Genomic DNA, 27,988 nt, shown 5'->3' on the forward strand with positions numbered 1-27,988 from the left:
CTTGTCGCTGGTGGTACAGGCCTTTGAGGGGCAGGGGCTCTCATCAGGTGGTTGTAGGGACCAGTTTCTGGTGGTCGCTGGTAGAAGTGCACCAGATTTTGCCCTGTCCTCTATGTTTTGACATCTGAGTACTTGAATAAAAGTGAAAAGTTGGTATCTGACATGTTAAAGCCTGAGACTGTTTACTGTGTGGATAAGTGCGGTGTTTGCTGTATCCTTGGTGAAGATGGAAAATGACTCATTGTATTCCCGGTTTTCTTCTTCTACCTTGTGGCAGAGCAGGAATTTGGGTGGTTAGTCCTTAGAATTCATCTGCATGAAAGAGAAATATTAGTTACGACATATACAGAGAATATCTAAAAATATGAGCAGATCTTAGAGATGCATGTGACTGAATTCTATGTGTTCTTAAAATACTTAACCTAATTTACCCAATGAAACCTAATTTATCAAATGACTTTTTTTCCCCCAGTTCTGTAGAAAATGTCCTCAAAACACTCGTGAAAAGCTGCCGACCGTAAGTAGCTTCTCGATTGATAAAGCCTCTTATTTCTCTGGGCTTTCCCCCAACTTTAGTTGCTTTGAGAAAGAAATTAAAGGTATAAATAGCTTTGTGACATTGTGATACTAGGTATTGTCACTGGGTGCAACGTATTCCAGTTTTTGGGGGGTGGGTAGGAGCCTGGGATGGAGGCTCTGCAGAACACTTCGTGTTCCACCACTGAGCTGTATCTCTGCTCTATTTCTAACTCTTGAACTGGATTTAGAAATTTTGAAGTAGTGTGGGTGTCATAAGAAACTCTTAATTTCTGTGTAATTATCTTTATTTGCTAGGTTTTCCTAGAACACAGTTACTCAAATATAAAAAGTTTTCCAAAATGGTCTTTGTAGTTAACTGCATTGATGTGCTTTCTTCTCATTTTGATTAATTTTTTTAATAGAATATTTGGCCTTAAATATGTTACATTCTGCTGTTTAAAGATGACTGTAGATAGATTTTTATTTCAGTTGGGTGAATTCCCAGTTCTCATTTGAACTGCTTTTTTGTTACCGGTTGTTTGTTCTGACACTGCTTACCTGCTGTAGTGCAGTGACTTCTCTCAAATGAATATCCCTGGATGTACTTATACTTGTAGCAGGAATTCAGGTTAGTTTCTAAATCAGCTCTCTGTTGCTGACCAGTTACTGTATGACTCAGGCTAAGCCTGCAGGACAAGATCCTCTAGTCCAGCAATCTTCAAAGGCTGGGCCACAGATGGGTGTTGGCCATCAGGTGTGGAAAGTTTGCAAACCACTGGTCTAGCCCCTTTGGTGCTGATGGCCGGCTGTTGTCCTCACATGTGGACAGTCAGTCCAGGGGTATAAGCGTTGAAGAGTGCTGCTCTAGGGTGGCGGTGTCCCGCCTTTTCTGTGCTTGTGGGTTAGTTCCACTCTCTTGTACACAGGCTAACTGTCACCTTGGGGTCTCAAGATTCCCACACTGACACCTTATCACATTACTGATTAGCATTTCTTTTGTAGCGTGGATTCTGTATGATAAGATTTTCTTTCTATTTCTGTTATATAAACAGGAAAAAATCTGCAACAACCATGTTTACATTTATAAGACAAGACCCTTGCGTCCTTAGATTTGAGTGTATATGTTTTTAGCCCTGAGTTTCTCAACTGCAATTTCCTAAACCCCATAGAAAAAAGAATTTGTCTTCTCCAGTGTTACAGAATAGTCATTGTGGAGTTAGGGAAGTCTGTGTATCTTGTCACCTGCCTCTGTAGTCAGGGATGGAGCTTAGGAAACCCTCTCCCTCCCGCTCCTGTTTTGGTCGATGCTAAAGAGAGACATGGCACCTTGGTTCGGCCTCCAGACCCGTGAAAGCCTTCTTCTCTCCAGGTATTTCCCAGCAGAAGCAACAGCCGAGATGCTGGAGGAGTGGCGGCCTTTACTGTGCCCGTTCGATGTCACCATGCAGAAGGCCATCACTTATTTCGAAATATTTCTTCCTACCTCCCTTCCTCCACACCTCCATAATAAAGGTTTTAAGTAAGTATCTTGCTAAATTCTACAATGTGGTAGGAAGTATAAATAGGCAAGCTAACAAGTAATGCAAAAAATGTTCAAGAAAATACAAACTCGGCTATTAATTTTACTACATTTGAAGTATGCTTGAAGTCTGGTGAAGGTTGAAATGATACAGGATTGTACGTAAAGAGACAGGAATACTTGTGTGTGGAGCCTCAGAAGATGAGGGACTTAAGAAACTGGGGGGCAAACAATAAGTAGAGAAATGTTCAGTTATATCAAATTTAGAGAGAAAAGTGTTTCCTAGAACTTGGTTTTAATTTACATTCTGTGTGCTTGGGTCTTTTGAAAATACCCCAGCCTGTTGCCCCCTTTAACTAGGATAGTCTTTGCCCCAGTTTCAAGAAGTGCTTTCCTCTAGCACTTCAGGAATATAAGAAATCATACAAAATACCTTGACTGTATTTTTTTTACAGCCGAGAGTCTGAAAGGACAATAATGATTTCCACGGTGTTGTATGCATTTTGCTTGGCCCATTTCGTTCACATTTCCACTGAGATGTCAAATCAGAAAAAATGGTATATAGCTGTGTATTTGTAAAATTGTAATTAAAAGATGCTGAATGTTTCTATTTGACATTGGTAAAGATTGACTAATGATACTCAAATTTCTTTTGTTTCTGATTTTCTTTTGTTTACTTAAGTTGAAGTTCTTCCCCTCCCCTCACCCCCTATCTGCTCCATCCCCCATAATAGCACTTAGCACTCTGGCTTATTTCTGTTGAACTGTTTACTATGATGCTGATTAACAGTATAATATATTTACTATTTATTAATTGGCTTGTTAAAGAAAAGGAAGTACAGACAGCTGCACAAGCAGGTAGTAACAAGAAACTGCTAAGGAGAAGGAGAGAGAGTGAAAGAAGCTTGCGCGCAGTCCCTGGGTAGGAGTGGCAGTAAGTGTGTGAGGAGACAAGCACACGTGGGAGGAGATTTCTCTCCAGCAGGAGTGCAAGGACATACGCAGACAGAAGAGTTCTTTCTTCTGTGTTTGTAACTTGCAGCATTGTTTTTTCTAGGTTGCATAGTTCTCAGTAAGTGTAACAGATTTTTAAAAATAGAAAGGATCCCTGGCTTTGATCACTTGCTGTTCCTAACGCCTGTTTCCTTCTGCAGACTTTGGTTTGATGAACTCATGGGCCTGTGGGTCTCCGTGCAGAATCTCCCGCAGTGGGAGGGGGTGAGTAGCCACGCTTTGCCCTTGTTGGTTTGGAAATAGATATTGGCACATCATTTTTATTTCTCAGAAATGGCTATAACGTGGTGTTACCATCTTTTTGTTGTTGATTTTTAGTTGCTTTATTCTAACAGAAGTAGGCATTTATTTTGGTTTGATCAGTGACTGGTAGCATCCGTATGTATTTGTGAAATGCATGAAATGTAAAGGTCCTGTTTCTCTTTTATCTCCATCAACTGGTGCTGGAAGCAAGGTGCATGCTTTCTACATGCTGATTTGGTTAAAATCTCTTCTTCTGTTTGCATTGTGGATCTCTGTTGTTTTCCTTATTAAAAATGTTATTAAAAATCAGCCGCAGTTGATTTTAAGTAGGTGGAAAAAAACAGCTTAAATTGGGTTTTTTTTTAAGTGCTCGAGCGGGCCCAGTAACGTCTCCATTGGAGACTTTGTTGATACTGTGTCTGGCATATCGAATACTCTCGGTAGCTTGCCGGGCTCTCCGAGAGGGGCGGAGGAATCGAACTCGGGTCGGCCATGTTGGCTGCGTGCAAGGCAGACGCCCTACCCGCTGTGCTATCGCTCCAGCCCAATTTAATTAATTTGGTTTTTTAAGTGAGTAATATTAAATTGTGTTAATGATTTGTGAAAATAAATGAAAAAGTTTAGAACATGGTACTTAACAACAACAAATATATATATTTCTTTGTTTACTTTCAGCAACTAGTAAATCTCTTTGCTCGTTTGGCTACAGATAATATAGGGTACATTGACTGGGATCCGTATGTACCAAAGGTAAATAAGAACATTTGAACATACATGTAACTGCATTGGTGTTGGTTTTGGTTTGTTTTTTGGGGGGCACGCCGGGTGATGCTCCAGGCTTACTCCTGGTTCTGGACTCAGGGATCACCCCTGATGGTGCTAGGGGGTGGGGGTGGGGTGACTATACAGGATGCTGGGGCTTGAGTCCCTGTTGGCCACTTGCAAGGCAAGCCTTCTACGTGCTGTACTATTACTCTGTCCTAAACTGTGTAATTTTGATTAAGACTTGATCTGATGAGAAGATACTCAATAACACTATCAATTATTTAAAGAGTTGATGCCTATATGTAAATGTTCATACTCAATTCCTTTTTTTCCCTATAAGATATTTACAAGAATTCTGAGAAGCTTGAACCTCCCAGTGGGAAGCAGTCAAGTGTTAGTTCCAAGATTTTTAACAAATGCCTATGATATAGGACATGCTGTAATATGGATCACCGCCATGATGGTTTGTAACACTATAGTTCAGTGCTGCATAGATTCACATCTGTTTTTGTGTTAATTGTCCAGAAATCCTGTCTGACGATGCAGGTGCATATTGACCCTGTTGATCACATTATTTGGGGGTATTTCCGATACATTAAGTTTATCAGAATGTAGGCATAATGTCGCATTTATAAATTTTCTTAATTCAGACCTTAATAATCAAGTCAAAAGAGTTTTGAGAGCTTTAAAATGTCTGTTAGAGTTCTATAGATGAACACTCAGATTCAGAAAGGAAAAAACCCAAAATTTCCTAAAATCGAATTGAAAATGTTAAAGGTAGGATTAGAACCTAGGCTTCAGCATATGCTCCATTTTTATGCATTCACTTTTAATATTCATATAAAAATTTAAACACATAGTTTATTTTTCTATTCTTGTGACAATGGGAATTGAACCCAGGGCACACCCAGGCTGGTGGTCTTTTACCTCTTTCCTGGCCCATAGCGTGTGAATTCCTTTGAAACATTTAGAAATAGCTATAAAATATTTTAATGTGTTTATATAAATCTCACCTTTTTATTTTGTACCATCAGAATTTTTAAAGAATGACCTTTGGAATTCTTGGGGTCAGAGAGATAGTACAAGAAGGAAAGCACATGCGTTGCATGAGGCGAGTCCTGGTTTGATCCTGGCCCAGGAGGGTGTCCTGTGATGCACCAGATGTGCCCCCCCCCAAAAAAAAGCAAGAATAGAAACAAAACCTTGAATTCATAAGGAATTTTTTTTTTAATGTCTGATGTTGTCAATTTAGTGACAAGCTCTGCAGAGATTTTTCTTTTAAAAAGTACACTGTTATCCTAAATTTTGAGATACTTTTCCAGTTTTCTGATCTGGTTTAATAAACATCCCAGATCCTCCTTCCCTTTTATTTCTTTTTCTTTCCCTCACCCCCCTTTTTCTTTTTTGTGCTAAAGATCATACCAGAGCCTCATAGAGGTTAGAAGAATGAGTAGAATATAGGTGAGTAGGTGAGCAGGATACAGGGGAATAGGATTAGAATCTAGGCTTCAGCATATGCTGAAGGATGAGTAGAATACCGGTTAGTGGGTGAGTAGGATACAGGGGAGTAGGATGAGTAGGCTGTGAGTGAGTAGGATGCATAGGACACAAGGAGAGTAGGATGACTAGGATATAGGGGAGTAGAATGAGTAGGACGACTTTCTCTCTGGCTCCAGCTGCAGCCCCAGTTGCTGTTTTTGTTGGCTGGTTTGATACTTGTGCCACACTCAGCCATGCTCAGAGGCTGCTCCTTCCACTGCTCAGGGGCCACCCCTGAGGTTGTTCAGTGGGAGAAGCTTGTGGGACTGGGGTGTGTGTTCAGCCCATGAGCTCACTCTAAATGAGTGACTTTTTAATCGATGAATAAGAAGTTGTCTGGGAAGTTGTTTTGACTCTTGTCTAGAGCAAGAGTCTGTCCCCGCTTCTCAGCAAAATGGACCAGGGACGCCAGAGTCGTATTTTTAGTACCCTTGAGTTAGTGACCTTAAATTTTACAGTGGATTTATTTAGGTTTAGGGAAAGCAGGTAAAAACTGAGTTTTTAGGGTAGTTTTATAGTAAAATATGACTACTGACACTTTTGCTCTTTTATCTGAACAGGGTGGACCAAGTAAGCTGGTACAGAAACACTTAACTGGTTTGTTTAACAGTATCACATCTTTTTATCATCCTTCAAATAATGGGCGTTGGCTGGTAAATATGTTCATTTTTCATTCTAGGGTTTAGAAGTTTTTAAGATGCAGTCATACTCAAGTATTGCCTATTGGGAAAACTAATACACTTTCTTTCATATAAATTATATTTAAGTGAGTTAAGTTCAAATAAAGTTACTGTATTTATAAACCATGTGCAAATAAGTTAAAATATTTGCCACATGGGAAACTGATGATAAATGTATGTTCTGGTAACAAAATGATGGCCAAAATACCATAAAAACATGGAATTACCTCTCTAGTTTTGTGACTTTTATATAGATATAGATTGTGTGTGTGTGTGTGTGTGTGTGTGTGTGTGTTTCACACAATGGAAGATTAGTGCTAGAAATGAAAATAAGTTTTAAGTAAATTTCAGTTTTGTTAAGTAATTGGTAATGGCATAGTATCTAGCTACACTGTGCAGATATAGTGTAAGAATTGTTATTTAAAAAATCTGTTTGATGTATATAGAGAAACCATGAATATATCTGTGGAAAATAGAGCATACTCTAGACTTTGTGCTTCTGTGTCCCCAGAACAAGTTAATGAAACTCCTCCAGCGGCTGCCAAACAGCGTAGTTCGAAGATTGCATCGCGAGCGGTACAAGAAGCCCTCATGGCTGACTCCTGTCCCTGACAGCCACAAGCTCACCGACCAGGACGTCACCGACTTTGTACAGTGCATCATTCAACCCGTCCTCCTGGCAATGTTCAGCAAAACTGGTAGTTTAGAAGCAGCCCAGGCTCTGCAGAATCTTGCACTCATGAGGCCTGAGTTAGTAATACCTCCTGTTCTGGAAAGGCAAGTGTGGCTCTCAGTGTTCCCCCAAACCTCAGCAGCAGCCTTGCCCTGCTTCTTCCTCCTGCTGTGCTGACTCTTCTTTCTTTATTGGTTCTGAATTGTTCTTGATCAAAAGGGTGTTGATCGTTCTTCTCAGAGAAGTAATATACATTTAGCCTATATCTGGTAACTTGATAAAGACTATCAGGGAGAAAAGATAATTGGGACAGAGTAAGTGCTGGGGGTTATTTGCACATTTTGCTACTCATATCTTTGGCTCTTAAACATTTTTTCATCAGGTGAGTGTCAGAACACAGCCATAGACGGGGTTGTGGATATTTGTTGTTTCTTAGAATGAAGAGTAGGGCAATTTCTTGTTTTTTATTATTTTTGCCTGCTCTATAAACGTAACTATTATTTTCACATACAGTATAGTCTTTATTGCTTTCCTCTTTGTTGGGGTGGGTCTGCGAACCGCACTGAGGTCTCCTGGCGCGAGGCTTGTGAGGTATACACATATATGTCTGAGGTATACACACAGCCCAAAAAATGTCGTGCAGTTCCCTACTTGCTGGCCCAGTGTGCACCCTTAGGTCATTGTAGCTCTGTGCTTTTCCTTCGCTCTTGCCTTAATTTGAGCCTTAAATTCTTTAAGAGCATTTGTCAGTATTAGGCATTGCTTTGTAGAAATCAGGAGGAAATTGATTTGTCTAAGAACTCAAGATTGTCTGAGGACCTTGGTGGCAGAATGCAGTTTCTTTTAATTTGTTGAAAAGGGAATAATGGGTCACATTTCCTTACGCCATAGGCGCCTCGATCCAATTGGGACTTCAGTATATGTCAGTTTGGTTGGTTCTGCTCTCTGATGATCTCAGTGCTGTGCCTGGCCTATACCTTATTTTCTCAACCTGCAGTTCTTGGGAGCCTGCCTTGGGCCCAGTGTTGCCCCCTCCGCCCCCCAGAGCTCCCCCGGGGCAGCGGGACGGGGGGGGGGGGGCGGGGGGGGTGACCAGTGCCTGCCTGCGGTGCATGGGCATGGGCATCAGTGGGCAGCTGCTCGCATAAATTTGTTAAAATTTGGGGACATTTTCATGTTTTTTTTTTTTTACTTCTCCCCTTTCAGTTTTCCCCCAGCTGTTTAGTGAGATAATATTGAACAGGAGGAACAGAATTTATAAATAAAAATGTCCTTTATGTTTTTCTGTAGTTCTCAATTCATGTAATATTAGTATCTTGAATAATATGCTTATTGATAAAATTGACAATAGAATGATATTTGGGGGGATTCTAAGGGGGTTTTTTTGTTTGTTTGCTTGTTTATTTTTTGATTATTTAGAAGTGACAGGATTGCTCCTGGAGGAGAAATATTCTTGTTTTCATAAAATCAAAGTTATTTTACAAACGAGAGTTTGGGGACATTTAGTTTTGCATTTTCTGAAAAGGGATAAAAACTATTTCTAATGGAGTTTGGTGGTGCTGAATTGTGGCAGGGAGAGCCCGGGGCCTCACACATGCCCGGATCCCTCAGCCCCGTCATGACAACACGTCTTCATCTTTGGAAGTGTGCATTGGTCTAGGTGTTTGGGTTTTCTCCCTTTTGCTTATTGTTTCCCTTTTCTCCAGAGGAAGAATATAAAATACATTTTCTGTGTAGGTGAATATTAGATATGGCTCTGTGAATAATACCTTCTGTATAGAATCTTAAGGGCAGTGAGTGAATGTTGTCTCTCAAACACTGTGATGAAAGACTGGGTGTGTCTTGATCCCCCTCTCTCTGCTCTGGCACCAGCATATTCTCATGTTCTGATAGCTGATTTTCAGCTTCAAAATACCTGGCTTCAAAGTTATAAAATAGAGGGGTAATTTTAGCATTCTGCTAAGAACCTTTTCGAGAAAGGGGGAAAAACGAAGGTTAGTTTAGACTTTTAGGTCCAGATTTCTAGTATTTGCTGACCATCAGGTTACATGGAAACTTGTTGGAATGTGAATTGAGAAGGCAGAAATAAGGCAGAATCTACCAATTTGTGCTCTTTTTCACTGTGGAATTTCTGTGGAGTAATGTGTTGAGGAGGCAGAAGTTTAGGGGAAATCTTATATTACCTGTGCTTTTCTTCTCTCTTTTGTGATTTCCTACAACTTTTGAGTGCAAATTTTCACCCAAAGATTTTGCTTCCTACAAGCTTAGGAATCAAAATGCAGCCACAAATTTAATATATCTGATAGCATTTGTAGAGTTACCTGTGATGGATGTTCTTGGATGTTCTCTTTTCTCATGGCAGGACGTACCCCGCGCTGGAGACTCTGACGGAGCCCCACCAGCTCACGGCGACACTGAGCTGTGTGATCGGGGTGGCCCGCAGCCTGGTGTCGGGGGGGAAGTGGTTCCCCGAGGGGCCCACGCACATGCTGCCACTCCTGATGAGGGCGCTGCCGGGGGTGGACCCCAATGACTTCAGCAAATGCATGGTGAGCGACAGAGCCGTCTGTCTGGCATTTAAGTTTCCTGAGTCTTCGATGCACATTCTATTCATTTGTACTTAAATGGTCTTGGGAATGCAGATCAGTGTACACTTTGCTAATAGCAACAGAATTTTCTTGAGTAATGCCCAAGTGTACACATATCTGAGACCTGTTCCTTTTTCTCCACAGCGTGTGTCTTCACATGTATTTGCCTTATCTTGTGTAATTTATGTTTTAATAATCATGGCTTGGCTTGGTTTTTTACTGCTGCGTATCATTCATCTGGTGACAGGCAGAGACTCTGGGTGCCTCAGGGGCCTGCCCTGGGCCTCCTGTTTCGGGGAAAGCTTGTGCTCCCCATCGAGTGCCCTCCCTGAGCGTGACATTTGAAACTTCATTGTGTTTGCTGCCTGTTTCTGTTAGATTTGGGGTGGGGGAGGGAGGAATATAATTGTTTGCATGTTCCTTCATGTACACTGGTGATGAGGGGTATTAGAAAAGTTACTAACTGTAGAATACAGCTTTGACACACACTCAGACACACACTCAGAATACAGATACAGCTTTGACACACACTCGCACACACACGTGCGCGCTTTTGCTTTAGTTTCCTCCCCCCACCGCCCTCCAGTGCAGGGGTTCAAACCTAGGGCGTCACACGTGTGTGGCCATGGTGTCCACAGCTGCGTTCCTGTCCAGGGCAGAGCATTTCTCTTAGCCCTTCAGTAATGTCACCTTTTCAAGAAGGAGCAAAGAAACTTCTCACTGTAGCACTGTTCACCTGTTGTTCATCAACTTGCTCAAGCTCGGGCACCAGTAACATCTCCGTTGTGAGACTTGTTATTGTTTTTGGCATATCATATGCATCATGGATAGCTTGCCAGGCTTTGCTGTGTGGGCAAGATACTCTTGGTAGCTTGCTGGGCTCTCTGAGAGGGGTGGAGGAATTGAACCCAGGTCGGCCACATGCAAGGCAAATGCCGTACCCGCTATGCTATTGCTCTGGCCCAAAGGAACTTCTCATTGACAAAAATTTGAAGATCTTGAGACTTAAACAATATGTAAGTGAATATAAGTTCGTCTTGTTTACTAAGTGTGAGGAACCTTAAAATGTTGATTGAAAAAAATATTTTTTCTGTTTTGACTTTGGGGCCACCCCAGGCAGTGCTTTGGGGCTTACTCCCTCTCTCCTTTCCTACCACCCATCACTTTTTTCTTTTTTTGGTTTTTGCATCATACCCAGCGATGCACAGGGGCCACTCCTGGCTCGTGCACTCAGGAATCACTCTTGGTGGTGCCCAGGGGACCGTATGGGATGCTGGGAACCGAACCCAGGTTGGCCGCGTGCAAGGCAAATGCTCTACCCACTGTGCTATTGCTCCAGCCCCTGCCCTTCACGTTTTTCTTTCTTTTTTTTTCCCCTTAAATTTTATTTTATTTATTTTAAGTTTTTGGTTACACTGGGTGATCCTCAGGAGTCACTCCTGGCTCAGAATTTACTCAGAATTTACTCCTGGTGGTGCATGAGGTCAGGGGTGTGTGTAGACCATATGGGATGCCAGGGATTTTCTTATTCTTTTGGGGTCATACCTGGCGATGCTCAGGGGTTACTCCTGGCTCTGCACTCAGGATTACTCCTCAGGGACAGTGCTCGGGGACCATATGGAATGCTGGGGATCGAACCCAGGTTGGCTGTGTGCAAGGCAAATGCCCTACCTATCACTCCAGCCCTTCACGTTTTTCTTGCATTTGCATGCAGCCAACATGGCTGACCCGAGTTTGATTCCTCCGCCCCTCTCGGAGAGCCCGGCAAGCTACCGAGAGTATCTCGCCCGCACAGCAGAGTCTGGCAAGCTCCCCGTGACGTATTCGATATGCCAAACTCAGTAACAACAAAGTCTCCAATGGAGACGTTACTGGGCCCGCTCGAGCAAATCGATGATCAACGGGAGGGCCTTCTTTAAATTTTACCAGCACAGAGAATTGTACCAGCCAGAAGCCCAGAATCTCTGAGATGTGCCAGTGTGCCAGTGACAATGGGAGTCGGGGTCCTGGGCGTTGTCTCTGTCAGACACAGTACTCAGCTCTGTCTTCTCAGAGGACTGCACTGCTGTGAGGGTGTGGCTGTCCAACTGCAGCCTGCTGACTCCGACAGTTCGGGCCCATGACTAGTTGCTCTTGTCCAACGGGGGAGACAGTCATTCCTGCTAAGTGAGTGACGGGTTTGAGGCCACACCCGACAGTGCTCAGGAATCAGTCCTCATGGGGCTGGGCTGGGGGTAGGGGATGGCACCCTTCGGGATGTCAGAGCTGGAATCCCAGTTCGCCATGTGCGAGGCAAACACCCTGCCTGCTCTCCTGCTGCTCCAGTGCCCGGAAAATATTCATTTGTAACTGAAGACTTCCTAGATGGTTGTGGAATTTCCCCCAGGATGTGTATCTTTAATTACTTTATTGTAACCCCGGGTGTACTTGTACTTTTGAACCAGAAATCTAATGTTTGGATATTTTGTTTTTTCCCATAGATCACATTCCAGTTTATAGCAACATTTTCCACTCTGGTGCCTTTAGTAGATTGCTCATCTGTACTGCAAGAGAGAAATGATCTCACAGAAGTAAGGGTATATTCTGGCTCTACAGGGATTAGTTAATGGATTTCTAGTTCTTGTCCTCTGTCTAATCCCCGGCAGTGATGAAGTAGCTTTGCATGCTATGAAAAGGCCATTTGTGGGGGGGAACAGATGACATCCAGCAGTGTATTTCAATTTTTTGTCACTTTTTGGTGATTACTTAAGTAAAGGTGATGGGTGGTGGTTTGTTTTTTCATCTTGGGTTAGACATAAATCTGTTGATGAGGTGGGTATCTAGTGAAGAGAAATTTTATTCATCATAGATTGGTACTTTGAGGATTCTTGCTCTGTTTTAGGGCCACCAGGAGATGGGGTTGGTATAGGGCAAGGGTTTCACAGGGCTAACTCCTGCCTCTGCTCAGGGATCAGTCCTGGCAGGCCTGTGGGGACCATGGGAGGGGTGGCAGGGATTGAAGCCAGTTGACTCTACCCTAGCTGCTGTACTATCTCCAGCCCACCTTCAGGACACTTATTTGCTAGGGGCATATTACTACTGAGCTCTTGTCATTTGGCTGTTTAGTAGTGAAGGATTCTTCACATCTTATACCAGCAGTTTGAAAGCTAATTGATAATAAAAAGGGTTCCTGTTTTTTTCCTTTAGAAACTTTGTTAATTACCTTCTCATTTGGGTTTCTAGAAGGAGGTTGCTTAAAAATCTATAATATGATCATGATGGAGCTCTTAATGATACTTAATGGTGTTATAGATCTAACACTATTTCATACGTCACCAGGTTTTGTTTAGAAAAAAGAATTAAGTGCTATTTTAAATTTCCCTTCATGTGAATTGTTACAGGTGGAGCGAGAACTTTGTTCAGCCACAGCTGAATTTGAAGATTTTGTCTTACAGTTTATGGACAGGTAAGTGTGTACTTCACACCTGCCCTTTCTCTGACATTGCCAGTAATGACTGTCCTGTTTGGTTTCATTTTCCTTATAATCTGTATTTTATTACTCCCCAAGAATGATGCTCTATAGTGGGAAATGGACAGTCTGTCAGCTGCTTATTTATTAAGTGGCTCGAGTTGAGTGGTCGTGATAATAGTGATGACCTAATCTTCAAAACTGTTCATCTAGGTTTCAGCTGCTAAAATTGTACCTTTTTTTGAATTATTTAGATGCTTTGGACTTATAGAAAGTAGCACATTGGAGCAAACAAGAGAAGAGACAGAAACGGAGAAAATGACTCACCTGGAGAGTTTGGTCGAGTTAGGTCTGTCTTCCACGTTTAGTACAATCCTCACACAATGTTCCAAAGAAATATTTATGGTAAGAGTGTATTGTTGCAGAAATTATAAACTTTTATTTGTGAAGCTTTACGGTCGGACTTTGATGACTCAGCGTGGGGGGCTTCTCCTTCCTTTCCTTCCTGGGATGGGGCAGAGGCACACAGTCTTCAGGATTCACGAACCGCATATGTCAGATTCCCACCACAGGCCTCAGCAATTGAGTGCAGATGTGTAGAAGTGAGAAACATCTTTTTCCTTGTTTCTCGCAGAGGTCGGACCCGTGTTCTGCCTGGTAGCTCTCGTGCTATAGAAACTCTCCTGTGAAAACTGTGCATTTTCATGGTTTTGGGCTCTTCTGTTGGTGATTTTATTTCGTTTTTCCAATTTTTAATCTATTTTCCCTTTCCCTCACGATGAATGTTGTGAGCAGGGGTCCAAGTGGGTGATAGTGAGCCCACCCATGGCATCCTCACATTCGTTGCAGTTTGCTGAAGCTCCCGAGGTGCAGAGTCCCTGGCCCCAGAGCCTGGTGCCGAGAGTCTCACCTGGACCTACTTCCGGGAGGCAGGACTTGGCCCCGAGCCATGTGGGGAGCCTGGCCGTGCCTACGGAGAGCACCAGTAGGGATGCCTGACGAGAAAAATCCCCCGTCTTAGTTCCCTTCTTTAGGTTTCCGCTATAGGAGCTCAGCGCCTAAACTGAAACACATAAAGCGAAAGCATAAACCAGAAGCATCTCAGGATTTCATTGTTTTCCCTGAGGAATAATGCAGTTGTTCAGTATTTGCTAATTCTGTGTTCACAGCGACCTTTTAGTGGTAACTACTATAAGTAACAAAAATCCAGTGTGTGCTCAGTGTGCGTGTTGAATAGGTCAGTGGCCAGGACTTTTGGGCGAGGGCTGAATCTTGGCTTCTCATATGCAGTCCTTCAGTCCAGCCCTTGGGCAGTGAGCCTGCCCCTCAGTCATTTATTTATTTATTTATTTATTTGTAGGAGTGCTGCTATTTATTCAGCCACTGATTAGCTGATTGAATTGGGCATGAACTCCACCTTCCTTTTTTTTTTCATTTTTTATAATTTTATTTATTGAATCACCATGAGAGCAGTTACAAAGCTTTTGGGTCTAAGTCTCGGTCATACAATGAAACACTCGTACCTTCACCAGTGCCCATTCTCCACCACCAAAAACCCCAGTATATCCCCATCCCACACCCTCCCCCTACCTGTGGGGCAGATGATTTCCACATTACTCTCTCTCTACTTTACTCACATTCAATATTTTGACACCAGACCCACTATTATTATTTGAGATTTTACCCCAACACTCAGATCTGCTGAAAAGGCAACAATAGACAATTTGTGTTCAATTGCTGGTTATGAATAACGTATGATGTCGCGTGGCTGCAGTAGGGCCATGTGGTTTTGAAATTCCGAAATTTTAACACTTAAATCTGGAGGGATTTCTGCCAAAAGCCACTGGGTTTCGAGATCTGTTCCTGAGTCTCTGGGATCATGGCCGTTGAGCAGCTTGATGAGGAGCCAGAGAGGCCGTTTGTGGGTGATGACTTGGGGTCTCGTTGGGGTTGGGAGGACAGGCCCGGCTCCACCCTATCCCGTGAGGCCCAACAAGTTTCATCACTGCGGGCCCAAGCCTGACTGTCCAGTGGCCTCTGGAGAATGATGGCTACCGAGCCGCCAGAAGGAAACAGGCGGAGGGACAGTACCCTTTCCCCCCTGTGGTGGCCCGGCGACAGTAACCTACTGCGGGGTCCGAACACATTTCTGCCAAAAGCCGCCCTCAGTCATATATTTAAAATGTAATAGTCAATGTTATTTTTTTTATGCCATCATATGTTAAGAATTAAATCCTAAATATAAAATACCAAACTATGGGTTGGAAATAGTTTGAATCTCATAAAACATTCTGCATCATTTGCTTATATCTGTTAAGTTTAGTATGTCTTTCAGATCACATTATAATTCCATTTCTATTTCTTTTCCTTTTGACTGAGGTCATCACTATTTTTAATATGTTTATTTAGGATAAAAGCTGACCTTTAGAGGCACATAAAATTTTTACTAAGATGTTAACATAAATTATAATTGAGCTTTCGTTTAAACAAAATTTCTTAAGTGGAATTGCCTATATTTTTAGCAGTTCCCTTACACCTGGAGCTCATTCTTTTATGACAAATTTACTTAAAATTCTGTGACATGACCATAAAATTAGACTGCTTCAGATCTTTTAGAGCAGGTCAAGTTTTCATTTATAGTTGAGGAAGGATAAATATCTGGTACTTAAAAAGTTTCCCTTGTTGTAATGAAATTACATCTCTTCAATACCCACCCTACCCTGCCCAGCAATTATAGGGTGTTTTTTTTTTGTTTTTTTTTTTTGCTTTTTGGGTCACACCAAGCAATGCACAGAGGTTACTCCTGGTTCATGCACTCAGGAATTACTCCTGGCCGTGCTCAGGGGACCATATGGGATGCTGGGAATCAAACATGGGTCAGGCCGTGTGCAAGGCAAACGCCCTACCCACTATGCTGTCACTCCAGCCCCAACTATAGTTTTTTATGTTTAGTTTTTTTTCTAACAAAATCTTTTTTTTCTTTTATTTTTTTGGGTTGCACTGAGTGATGCTCAGAGTTTACTCCTGGCTCTGCACTCAGAAATCACTCGTGGCGAATTTGGGGGACCATATGGGGTACCAGGGTTGAATCTGGCTTGACCACATGCAAGGCAGACACCCTCCCACTGTACTATTGCTCTGGTCCCCTGTGATAATAAGATCTTATGTCTCAGATGTTTTTACTGATGTTAGTGTCTTATCTAGATATGGTGGCCCTGGAGGTGACACTATAGGAATCCCTGGGTAGGAGCATGGCTCTGCTGTGCTTCACCAGGTGAGCTCTGCCAGTGTGGTCCAGAACAAAACCCAAAAGCAAGTAGAAGAAGGAATTCTTCTAAATTCACATGCTTAAATTTTTCTATCTTTAGCCTAGTCTGTGTATCATTTTCTTTTGTCCTGTAGATGTTGCGATGCCTTTAAAGTTCTAATCAGACGTTCTTGTCCTCATGTCCCCTAACAGGTGGCCCTTCAGAAGGTCTTCAATTTCTCTGTTTCCCATATATTTGAAACCAGAGTTGCGGGGCGTATGGTGGCGGATATGTGCCGTGCGGCTGTGAAGGTACGTCTGGTTTCTTCCCACAAGTGGGTGGCGAGCAGTAAGTTCACATGCTTCTTTGAGTAGCTGCTTGTATGACACTGAACCTAGTGTGTTAGTGTATACTTTGTGACTTTTAAATGTTTTCATTTTTACAAGATATTTCTAGGGCATGAATATTTGTGTTTTCAGGGCAGGGGATATTGGGAATTTGGCTTGGGTGTGGCCTTCTGGCTGTCAACAGGATGTGATCATTGCTTTTGGCTTCCTGTTCAACACTTCCTGTCCTTTTTTTTAACTAATTAAATTTAATGTGGATAGGGGCCAGAGTGATAGTACAGCGGGTTGAGTGTTTGCCTTGTACGCGGCCCACCCAGGTTCAATTCCCTGCATCCCATATGGTCCCCAAGCTCCGCCAGGAGTAATTCCTGAGTGCAGAGTCAGGAGTAACCCCTAGCATCGCTGGGTGTGGCCCAAAATAAAGCTAATAATAATAATAATGTGGATAATTCATTAAAGAAATTTGTATTGGGTTTTCTTTTTTAATCTCCTGTACAATCTAACTCTGGCCATCAAATATATTTGCTGAAGTGTGAACTTCTCTTCCTAACTGCAGTGTTGGGTGATGGCCAAGCACATAGAGGATTGCCTGACCCCAGCTGTTTAGTTTTTTTGGCCCCGAGCACTGCTGTGTGGAGCCCCCATGTTAGAACAAAAAGAAGAGAAATACGAAGGGACAGGAGATAACTTCAAGACCAAGACCGCTAGAGGCCTGGCTTCAGTTCCTAATGCCACACTGTGCCCTGGAGCTGGGAGTAACCCTGAGCACTGCTGGGTGTAGCCCCAAATGCATACAAGTAGAGCTAAACCTGAACAGTGTTGGAAATTAGTGTTGTCGTAACAAAAATAATGTTGAAATTATTTATATAAACATGTTTTCAGTGCTGCCCAGAGGAATCCTTGAAGCTCTTTGTTCCCCAGTGCTGCAGTGTTATAACTCAGCTTACAATGAGTAAGTCATCACATTATTATTCTTTCTTAGTTTCTAGAACTCTGTTGGTGAAAACACACTCTTTGAGCTCTGCAGCACTTTGATTTTGTTGTTTTGAGGGAAGTTATTCAAAATGTAAGCCATCATTCAGGCTCATCGTTGCCTATAAAAAAAATAATTTTGTTGATACTTTTTGCGTAATGAACCGTACAAAGGTTGCCATGAAAAATGATTTAGTTTGTAAGATGTGGAGGGGCTGAAGACCAGCCTGATTGATGGGTTTATTTTCTTGAGAATCGAATGTCCACCTTCTCTGGCATGCTCAGCTTCCTGAAGGGTAACTATAAAGCCTCTCTAGAAGGAACTCTGGAATGTAAGCATTGTCAATGATGTGTTTCGTTGGATACATAGGTTTTTTACCCTGATACTATTTTGCCATTTTTAGATGATGATGTATTAAATGAAGAAGAGTTAGATAAGGAGTTACTATGGAATCTTCAACTTTTATCTGAGGTATTGTAAATCTTCAGAATAAGAAAATATTACTGTGAAAATGTAAACCTGCTTTTTGGTTGATTTTATCCTTTTTCTGAAAAAATTCATGTGAAAAATTATAAATTCAAAAAATTTCTCAATATGACTATAGAAAACCAGTAACCTTTCTCTTATTATTAAAAGGATTCTTGAAAAGTCCATGTTCAACATTTTTCTTGACTCTTTTACTGATCAGTATGGGTAACTTGTTGATTAAGCACTTTATCAGGTTTGCCAGTTCCTTTTTCTCAGCTCCATTCTAAATTTAGCCTCCAAACAAACTTCAGTTTTCTTTATGGGATAGTTTAAGAACCAAAGAGCAAGAAAATCCAATTTTGTTGGAAAGAATGCAACTGTGAAAGATGAGAATCTAAATTCAGAAAATATGTGTTTTGATTTTAAAAATAAATGAATGGTTAGGCCACAGTCGGAATGCACAAGGCTAAGACACCAAGCATTTCCCAGGAGACCTGGTGAGAACCGTGTCTCAGAGCTACACTGGCCTTGGTGTGCCAGGCACCGGGTTTGACCCCTGGCCTGGGGGTGGGGTGGGGGTGCAGGCGGGTAAGGGGATACTCCACTTCAGGCAGTGGTAGCGACAAAACATGGATGTTTAGGAATTTTTACGATCACCTGGTTCTTGATCTTTGATACTGTCCCGAACGGTTCTTTTCTCTCTGTTCAGATTAGCCGAGTGGACGGGAAGAAACTCCTGCTGTATAAGGAGCAGCTGGTGAGGATCCTGCAGCGGACGCTGCACCTGACCTGCAAGCAGGGCTACACGCTCTCCTGCAACCTGCTGCACCACCTGCTGCGCTCCACCACGCTCATATACCCCACTGAGTACTGCAGCGTGCCCGGCGGCTTCGACCGGCCTCCGTCCGAGTACTTCCCCATCAAGGTGCGGGCCCCTCGCCCGCCCGGCTGTCACTCTGTGTGCACAGAGAAATAGCTCTTCCGGTAGCATCTCAGCTTGGCAGGTGCCGGCAGCCGGGCCGTTGCCGTGTCCCTGCTAGCACTCAGCCTGATGTGGCCTCCGACCCCTCCACGCGCACTTTGGCCTCACAGTCGCCTCCTGTTTGCGCTCTCTTCGGGACGGGGACGAGCATTTCTTTGCTTGGTTTATGATTATGCCTGTGAGCAGCCAGCGTGGGTGCTCCCCTCTTTACGCTGTCCTGTGCTCCATCCAGCTCTTTGCTTGGTACTGTTGGGGAGGCTGTTTGTCCTCAGAGCCCTGGTGCCACGCCCAGACCCTCAGGCCCAATGCAGAACCTGCTGGGTGACCCCGGGCCCTGGGTGCCAGCGTTTCTGCCCTTCCAGCCTGGCCCCGCGGAGAGAGTGATCAGGGATGGTATGGGGTGATGGGAGGTCTCCTGGGGTGAATTCTTTGCTACTTTAGATCTGGATGATTTACACAGGCTTTTTTTTAAACCTTTAAGTTTTGTGTATCTGGGCTAGAGTGATAGGACAGTGGGTGGGGCATTTGCCTTGCCAACCCGGGTTCGATTCCCAGCATCCCATATGGTTTCCTGAGCACCGCCAGAAGTAATTCCTGAGTGCAGAGCCAGGAGTAACCTCTGTGCATCGCCAGGTGTGACCCAAAGTAATAATGATAATAATAATAATAATAATAATAATAAGAAGAAGAAGAAGAAGAAGAAGAAGAAGAATCTTTTGTGTCTCGGTGCCAGAGTGATACAGTGGCTAGGGTGCTGGCCTTGCTCGCAGCCGACCCCAGATTCCATCCCCAGCATCTCATATGGTCCCCTGAGCACATGTACCAACAATAAATAAAATGTGTGTCTCTGGGAGCTAGCAGGATAGGACAGTGGGTAGGTAGGGCGCGTCCCTTGCATGCAGCCTCCCGGGTTCAATCTCCAGAACCCCATGGGAAGTGACCCCTGAATGCAGAGTCAGGAGTAAGCCCTGAGCACAACAGGTGTGACTCCCAAACCAATAAATAAGTGAACAGATTTTTTCTGTCAAAGAACAAAATTTGCTTTAAAAAGAAATGGTCTTTTCTAGGACTGGGGTAAGCCTGGAGACCTGTGGAACCTAGGGATCCAGTGGCATGTCCCTTCTGCTGAGGAAGTCGCCTTTGCCTTCTATCTGCTGGACTCTTTTCTTCAGCCTGAGCTTATTAAACTCCAGCGTTGTGGAGAAGGAGAACTGGAAATGTCTCGGTTAGTTTCTGTATGTATGCACTTACTGATAAATGGTTGCTCACTTAAAAACTGGTTGCCTTTTCTGTGTGTTATTTCTGATCTGTACATTTCACTGTTTTGAGTGTCCTATGGGTAATCAGTTATAAAGTAGAACAAAAGTTTGGTCACTGTGTTGAACCATTTTAGAAAAGTTTTTTTTTTTTTTCTGGTTTGATTTTAGTGTCCTAGCAATTTTTTCTTATGTATCTATAGGTTTTTGTCTCTTTGAAAAGAAATACCTTTTGTCTAGACTCAGCTTAGATTTTATTGGACTGTTTTTTTCCGGTAATTCATATTATTGACATTAGTATTACATAAATACCTTTATGTGATTTCTTTTCCCTTTCCCTGGAGACTCTTACAGGAAGCACTTGAGACTGTTAGATTTTTGTAGTTTAAAATAATCAAACCTAAAGTTGAACGTTCTTAAAGTAATAATGCAAAAAGTATGTGCCAAATATCAGTAAAAAAAATTTGTGTGTGCCATACCCGGCAATGCTCAGGGCTTACTCCTGTCTCTACTCTCAGGAATTACTCCTGACAGTGCTCACAGGACCATATAGGATGCTGGGGATTAAACCCTGGTTGACCTTAGGCAAGACAGGCTCCCTATGCGCTGTTTTGTCACTCCAGTTCCTACATTTTACTAAGAAAATTCAGTGGTTTAGCAGCCATAGAGGTAACAGATTGATTTAGGTTGCTTTCTGGAATGTAAAGTTAGTTTTTAAAGATGAAAGGTTAAGGCACTGGCCTCTGGGTGGCTGTGATGGCCACGGCCTGATTTAGATCCCTGAGCACTGCCAGGCTCTCCCTGAGTGCAGGCCCAGGAGTAATCTCAGACCACAGCAGTGGGCCTGCAGTGAGACAGGGAGACCAGTCGCTTCCCAAAGGGAATCTGATATTACATCGGATTATGTCACACCATTGAAATCAGCAGGTCTGTTCAGTGTATGTGTTTGGCTGCTTTGCCCATCAGGGAGCTCACATGAAGATACTTGGCATATCTCTGTCTCAGTTTTGTGTGTCCCAACTTGGCGCTGTTTCTGGCTCTCTAACAGGGCTTTTTGTTGAGTAGGAGTTTGTACTGTTCTAAAATATGAAACACTTTTTCTTTTTTAGAGATGATGTTCTACAGAGTCTGACTATAGTACACAACTGTTTAATCGGCTCGGGAAACCTCCTACCTCCGTTGAAAGGAGAGGCAGTTGCTAACTTGTAAGTAAAAAGAACTACTTTACATTATTTTGCTGTTTTGCCATTTAAGTCTCACAGAATGATTCACTAATTTTGTTACTGGTGTTTTTTTCTGCATCATTTTATAAAAAGCCTGAGCTACAACTTAGCATTTTCAGGTTTTTATATGGTACGAAGAAAAAGGTGCCTTCTCTGCTAATCAGTTTTGAAATAACTTGGAGTCAATAAGTTCATGTGTTATTTTATACTGAGTTAATTATGATGAATGATCTTACTGAAAATATATTTTTGGGTCTGCAGTCAGTGTTGATTGAGGACTTTATAACAGAAAAGTATTTTATTTTTAAAATAAAAATTTGTTCATTGCAATTTTGTACTTTTTAATCATCAGACGGTTTTCGTGATTTTGAGTGCTTTTCCGCACTTTGTTACTTTTGATGAATTTAAAATTTTTTTTATTCTATCTGTGGTGTAGCAATTTGAAGAAAAAAATTAATTTTAATTACTTCAGTGGCATATCGTTTTAGCTCAGCTATTAGATAGTGGCTAGTTTTCAGTGATCATCTGAGATCATTTCTCTCACCTGAACAGCTTAATAAAAATCACATAAAAATGAAAAATTACCTTCTTTAAAACACACACACACACACACACACACACACACATACACACACACAGGGGGTGAGGGGAGAATTTCTTATTTGTTGATTTTGCAGCAGAAATCTTTAAAGGAGTGATTTTTTTAATGTGGCTTGCTTATTTTCCCCCTATTTTATATGAACATCGCTTGTAGTTCATACCTTTTCATAACTTTCACATATTTTACTCTAATAGCTGTTTCTAGACATCAAATTTTAGAATTCTTAAAGAGGAAGACCCGTTTAGCAAAGGAGATTTATTTAAGTTTGCCTAAGTATTTTTTTTTTTTTAAGAACCTTTTCCATTGCATTTTACGGTTTGATCTAAGAGCAGATTTCACTTTTGTTCAAGATGAATTTTAAACAGTATTAAAAGTGAGAAAGCTAAAGAAATGATTTTGAGTTTTCTAATGACCTTTATAGTAAGAACTTGTTATGGCATGCTAAAAATTACTCATACACAGCAGATTTATTAAATCAGTACGTGTAGTTCTGCCAGGAAATGTTGATGATGAATGTGATCCTTTATCTAAGATCGGGAGCTTATGTCTTTTGTGGGTATGATTAGATGGTCTTGAGTGTAGAGCTGCTAAAGGCTCAGCCAAGTGGGTTGGAGGATTCCAGTGCTGCCCCGTCGGCATGGGCCGGACTCATGCTGCAGCGGTATCTCTCAGCAGAATAGTGATTCTGTAGGTTCAGCATGCCTCGGGGGTCTGGAGAGACAGTACAGCAATGGGGTGCTTGCCTGGTATGCAGCTGACCTGTGCCTGATGTCCAGCACCTCGTATGGTCCTATGAGCACAGTGCCAGGAGGATGCCCTGAGCACTGCTGAGTGAGCCCCTAATGAGAACAAGAAAAATTCACATTAGGATAGAACTTTCCTTATTTCGCTGTTATAAAGCCAATTAGGTTTTTATATAATAAAATGCATTTTTATTGGTAAAAAGTCATGTTAAGAGTTTTTCATATCATGAAATATATAGGTAAGTAGATTACTAATCTACGTATATACATTTTATATATGTATATTATAAGCACTAAGATTAATCTGTGTATCATCAATGGTTTTTCTCAGAAAAATTGAAGATATAATTTAAACTAAAAGCTTTTGTGTTTTAGGAATTTCACTTTTGGAGTAAAATTTTAATATGAAGTATAGAAAATTATATTATGTTGATATATTTTAATGTATAATGAAAATGCTTGCTTATATATGTAACAATACTGATTAAGTAAAATATAAAACACAAAATCTTCAGTCATCTTAGTCATTGAACAATACACAGCGTTAGGGTTCTTTTGTAACATCTTTCTAGAGTTTTAAATAGTGCTTAACATAAAAATTTTAAGCAGTTTTTTTACTATCTGAAATTTTATTTTGACAATGTGCAATTTTTTATATTTCCTTTTTATAACATTTAACATTTTCTCGTTGATTGTAAGTTTAGTTCTCACCAAAGTATCATACAATAAAATTTCTTAAATGCTTATTCAAGTACAGGTAAATAATTGGTGATAATTTAAATATTTAAAATATTTTTTTAAAGTTTTTAAATATAATCTGATTTGAAAAAACAGCTAAATAATTTCAATTGGTGGTGCCATTGTTCTTTGATTGATCTTCTCACTAAGCATAAATTTAATGCTTAGAATTACGCTATAGGAATTCCTTCTCACTAAGCATAGTCCTATAGCATAGTTCTTAGGAGATTATCATTAAGAAGTTAAGTTAAAACTAGTAGAAGAAAATAAAACTCTACTTTGGATATTTGTTCTCCAAGGAAATAGAGTAAATTGTGGTAGGTGTGGGAGAAAGGAAACAGGTAATTGTGATGGATGCTTTTAGAGTTACTCTTAAGATATTTATGAAGACTTTCTTGTAACAAAATAGCTGTGGTGCTATGTGGACAGGATATGTTTTCTGAGAAACCAGGCCCATTGGTGGTATAGATCTGGTACTTCAGATCCATACCAAATTTAAATTGGTATTAAATTTTATCAATCTCAGGTAAAATATTATGACTGCTTTAATTTTTTTGTTAGATTATGCATGATTAAGTTTTCTCTGTATGTGTTTGAGTAGTTTTTGTCTTCTGGAAAATCACAGTAACTAAAAACTAGACGCTTTGGTTGAGTTTTCCTATAAGAATATATAGTTTCTGGGTCCAGAGCGATAGTACAGTGGGTAGGGCATTTGCCTTGCACACGGCTGACCCGGGTTCAATCCCTGGCATCCCATATGGTCCTCCAAGCACCACCAGGAGTAATTCCTGAGCTTCGCTGGGTGTGACCCAAAGAGCAAAATAATAATAATAACAATAATATAGCTTCATTCTGAATAGAGTGTATGAAGTGGTCTAAAATTTCGTTGTTTGAAGGCTGGAGCGATAGCACAGTGGGTAGGGCATTTGCCTTGCACACGGCCAACTCAGCTGACCAAGGTTTGATTCTTCCACCCCTCTTGGAGAGCCCTGGCAAGCTACCGAGAGTATCTCAACCACTTCAATATGCCAAACACAGTAACAAGTGTCACAATGGAGATGTTACTGGGCCCGCTCGAGCAAATCGATGAACAACGGGAGGACAGTGACAGTGACAGAGAAAATGATTAGTATTAAATGTAAAAAGCAAGCTTTTGTACTATGTGATTAAATTGACAAAATGCTTAGTTGAGTCCATTTTCCCAAGTGTACAAATGAATGTTATACCAATGGGTATAGACATTGTTCTTTTTTGGCCTTTCAGCAGACAGCTTTTATTTATTGTAAATTACTATTTTAAGATAGCATGGTTGTTGAATTAATTTTAAAATGGAACCCTCTCTGTTTTTCTCTTGAGACCTTTAGTTAATGTTTCCAGATAAAATGTTGTGCATAGGTCCTCATGGTTCTCCTACCTGGAGAACTGTGGTTGGATCACACCTCTCCAGGTTCCTACAGGAATTTTGTGCCCTTCCTATAAATCCTCAGGCTGCCTGTTGCAGCCCACTCATTATTACCTTTTAAGTTACTTCGGGATGCAAAAAACATCTTTTGAAAAACAGGGTTAGTCAAGGTAGCAGAGTGATCATGCTCCATCTCCAGTGTGTCTTGACTTTGTGCCCCTCCCTTTGCTGGAGCATAGTCAGAGCGTTCCTAGGATCTCAGCTCTTTCTAGCTTTACCTTCCAAAGTTAAGACCCGTGAACTGTGCGGGGATGTGTGTTCGCTGCGGGCGGGGCTAGCTAACCTCTCTTGGCACCTCCAGGAAACTTCCCAGCTCAGCTGGGACAACCGCTCTCCCTCAGGGAAGGAAACGGTCCAGCTCCATGGTGAGTAACCCTGTTTCTCCTATTGCACCTTCTTGCTGTTTCCATTGATTCTGAAAAGCTCGTGTGTCAGACAAACTTCGTTTTTATGCTTAGCATTCATTTCAGACCCAGCAGGGTGTAAGGTTCCTCTGTACTTAGGAAAGCCCTTTCCGCCTGCAGACTTAGGAACCAGCTTTCCAACTGTTCTTGTAAGTGCTACAGAGCCCAGGATTGTAGTGTAATTTGGCACAGGAGACCAGGGCTCGCTCACGACACGCATGGAATTGTCTAATAATGACTTGATGTATATCTTTTCTGTTTTTCATTTGAGAAGAGATTGTTAGGAAACACTAGTGTGACCTTTTATTTTTAAACTGGAAAATTCTTACTTGCTGTTGTTTAATGATAAACCACCTACTTTCAAGTGCATATTTAGTAGACAGTGTATCTTGTCTGTTACTAGTCATTTTATTTTTCTTTTCCCTTTCTCACCAGCGATTGCAAATCTAAACACGTTGGCCCTTTAGTAGTACAAATAATATAAAACATACTGGTGGGAATTTTACAGGTTTCTTTTTCTCACACACACACACACACACATACACAAATATTGAACATGCTTTATAAATTGAGTGACTCAGCACTATCTGTATTGCTATGAAACTGATTTAACTTTATTATAATTGTATAGTTTGTATTATTTACCATGTGTTGTGTTGAAGTTCCTTGCCAGAGATTTTTTTTTCTTTGTCTCTGAGGTCAAATGATTACACTGTTTATAAAATGAAACAGGAAAATGATCCGAATGAATTTCATTAGGGGTAAAGGGAGTGATGGTATTTGATTTCAGTTTTATGCTTTTGGCCAGTGAACAGGGTTTGTACTCTTTGGGTCCACGTACAGATGGCCCCTCTGTCTATGGCTTGGCTTTCAGGGACACAGCTAACTGCGGGTGTCAGTCAGTTCAGTAAGTGTGTGCATGAATTGATGGGGGTGTGGGGGAGAATGGGACTAGACTTGCCTTCAGGTGGGCAGCTGACATATTCCAGACCTGGTCTGTTCAAGGGTAAACTGTGCGGCTCTATTTAAGCAAAATAACATGCGTAGCTGAAAGTTAAAAGCAGTTTAAAGAAGCAGAGCAGACAGAGGGTAGAGCGACAGTACAGCAGGGCGAGAGGGCACTTGCTTTGCACTTGGCCGACCTGGGTTCCATCCCCAGTGTCCCATATGGTTCCCCAAGCACCACTAGGAATAATTTCCTGAGGGCAGAGCTAGGAGTAAGCCCCAGACATCGCTGGGTGTGGCCTCCAAACTAAAAAAAAAAAAAGCAGAAAGAAGCAGAATACAGCCTGTACACACACAGACTCATTGTGACTACAAAAGAAACTATTATAAAATTTTACTTGGGTAAGTGGACAGATTTGTTTCATAAAAATCATTCTTCTGGGGGCTGGAGATGTAGAGGTAGTATAGCAGGGAGGGCACTTACATATGGCCAATCTGGTTCGGTACCCTGTATAGTCCCCCAAGTCTGTCAGGAGTGACTCCTAGTTGTAGAGGCAGGAGTAATCTCTGAGCACTGCCAGGTGTGGCCCCCAAACAAAAAGATCATTCTTCTAAAGGCCAGAAAAAATACACTGGTATAAATTTGAATTCTTGCTGCTACACATCTAGTATAAAACACGAGTTGATGGTTTGATAAGTTTAATTTGTCCAAGACACTCCTCCCCTGTCCTTCCATCACTTTTACTGTGATGGGTCTTTGGCAGTTTGATGGTGAAGGCACAATGCTTTTTCTAAAGAAGGTAGTAATAAAGGTATGCGTCAGAACTACAGACAGGCTGGAGTGACAGACAGCACAGCAAGTGGTGCCCTGGGCTGAGAAGCATCTGGACTGATCCCTGAGCGCAGAGCCAGGAGTTACTGAGGCGGCCAGGTGTGACCCCAGCACACACGCACCCCGGGAAAAAAAAGCATAAACACGAAGAATTGTAATCAGATTACCTAAACCACAGTAGAAAAAATGGTAAATTAGTTAGATAAGGACAAATTAGATAACTGCTTCATTATATAAGAAGTGACTCTTAGCCTAAAAGAAACCTGGACAGGGAACTCGCCAGGGCCCTGGGCCAGGCCACGCTGTGGTAATCCAGACTTCATAGTTTCTGGTAAAGAAAAAGCCCAGTGTCACGTGGTCCTACAGAGTTAGGACCAGGCTTCTTCGATGGGACTTTCAAATGTACAGTTACAGACACACAGATGTAGCTTAGCGTTGGAGCATGTGCCTCACTTAGATGAGGCCTTGGGTTCAGTCCCTCGGCCAGGGAATTTTCAAAAACCAGGGCTGGAACTAAAGTGCTCTCTGGGTTGGGGTTTGGGTTCCACATGGTCCCTGTGCTCATCCGAGCAAGGCTCCACAGCAGAACTCAGAAATAGAAACAGACACGTGCTTGCAGTGTGCTCTGGTTCCCAGAGACAATACAAAACAAGAAAGACATTTCCGATTCCCGGTGGTTTTCTTTCATTTAAAGGGTAAAATTGTTAGAAGGAGATTCATTGTTTTGTGAGTTTATTTGTGATAGGATTAAAAAAGTGTGCTTGGCTTGGTATTATTT

General features: G+C 41.8%; 1 protein-coding gene across 2 annotated transcripts in view; it reads left to right on the forward strand.

Moving 5' to 3' along the window:
- The window catches only part of PSME4 (proteasome activator subunit 4), a 104,856-nt gene that overhangs the window by 34,510 nt on the left and 42,358 nt on the right, over positions 1-27,988 (forward strand). For both annotated transcript variants that reach the window (XR_008792465.1, XM_056113928.1), the window contains exons 5-21: positions 473-517; positions 1,889-2,038; positions 3,193-3,256; positions 3,971-4,045; positions 4,401-4,523; positions 6,160-6,252; positions 6,791-7,056; positions 9,315-9,501; positions 12,021-12,110; positions 12,921-12,985; positions 13,243-13,393; positions 16,449-16,547; positions 17,466-17,535; positions 17,960-18,027; positions 18,734-18,949; positions 20,074-20,231; positions 21,372-21,467. Coding sequence is in view for 1 of the 2 variants with exons in the window: in XM_056113928.1 (XP_055969903.1) it covers positions 473-517; positions 1,889-2,038; positions 3,193-3,256; positions 3,971-4,045; positions 4,401-4,523; positions 6,160-6,252; positions 6,791-7,056; positions 9,315-9,501; positions 12,021-12,110; positions 12,921-12,985; positions 13,243-13,393; positions 16,449-16,547; positions 17,466-17,535; positions 17,960-18,027; positions 18,734-18,949; positions 20,074-20,231; positions 21,372-21,467 (2,016 nt within the window). In the remaining variant the exon portion in view is untranslated. The remainder of the gene's footprint in view (positions 1-472; positions 518-1,888; positions 2,039-3,192; positions 3,257-3,970; positions 4,046-4,400; positions 4,524-6,159; positions 6,253-6,790; positions 7,057-9,314; positions 9,502-12,020; positions 12,111-12,920; positions 12,986-13,242; positions 13,394-16,448; positions 16,548-17,465; positions 17,536-17,959; positions 18,028-18,733; positions 18,950-20,073; positions 20,232-21,371; positions 21,468-27,988) is intronic.

Source organism: Sorex fumeus, unplaced genomic scaffold (assembly GCF_029834395.1).
Source record: "Sorex fumeus unplaced genomic scaffold, SorFum_2.1 ptg000024l, whole genome shotgun sequence".
NCBI lineage: Eukaryota > Metazoa > Chordata > Mammalia > Eulipotyphla > Soricidae > Sorex > Sorex fumeus.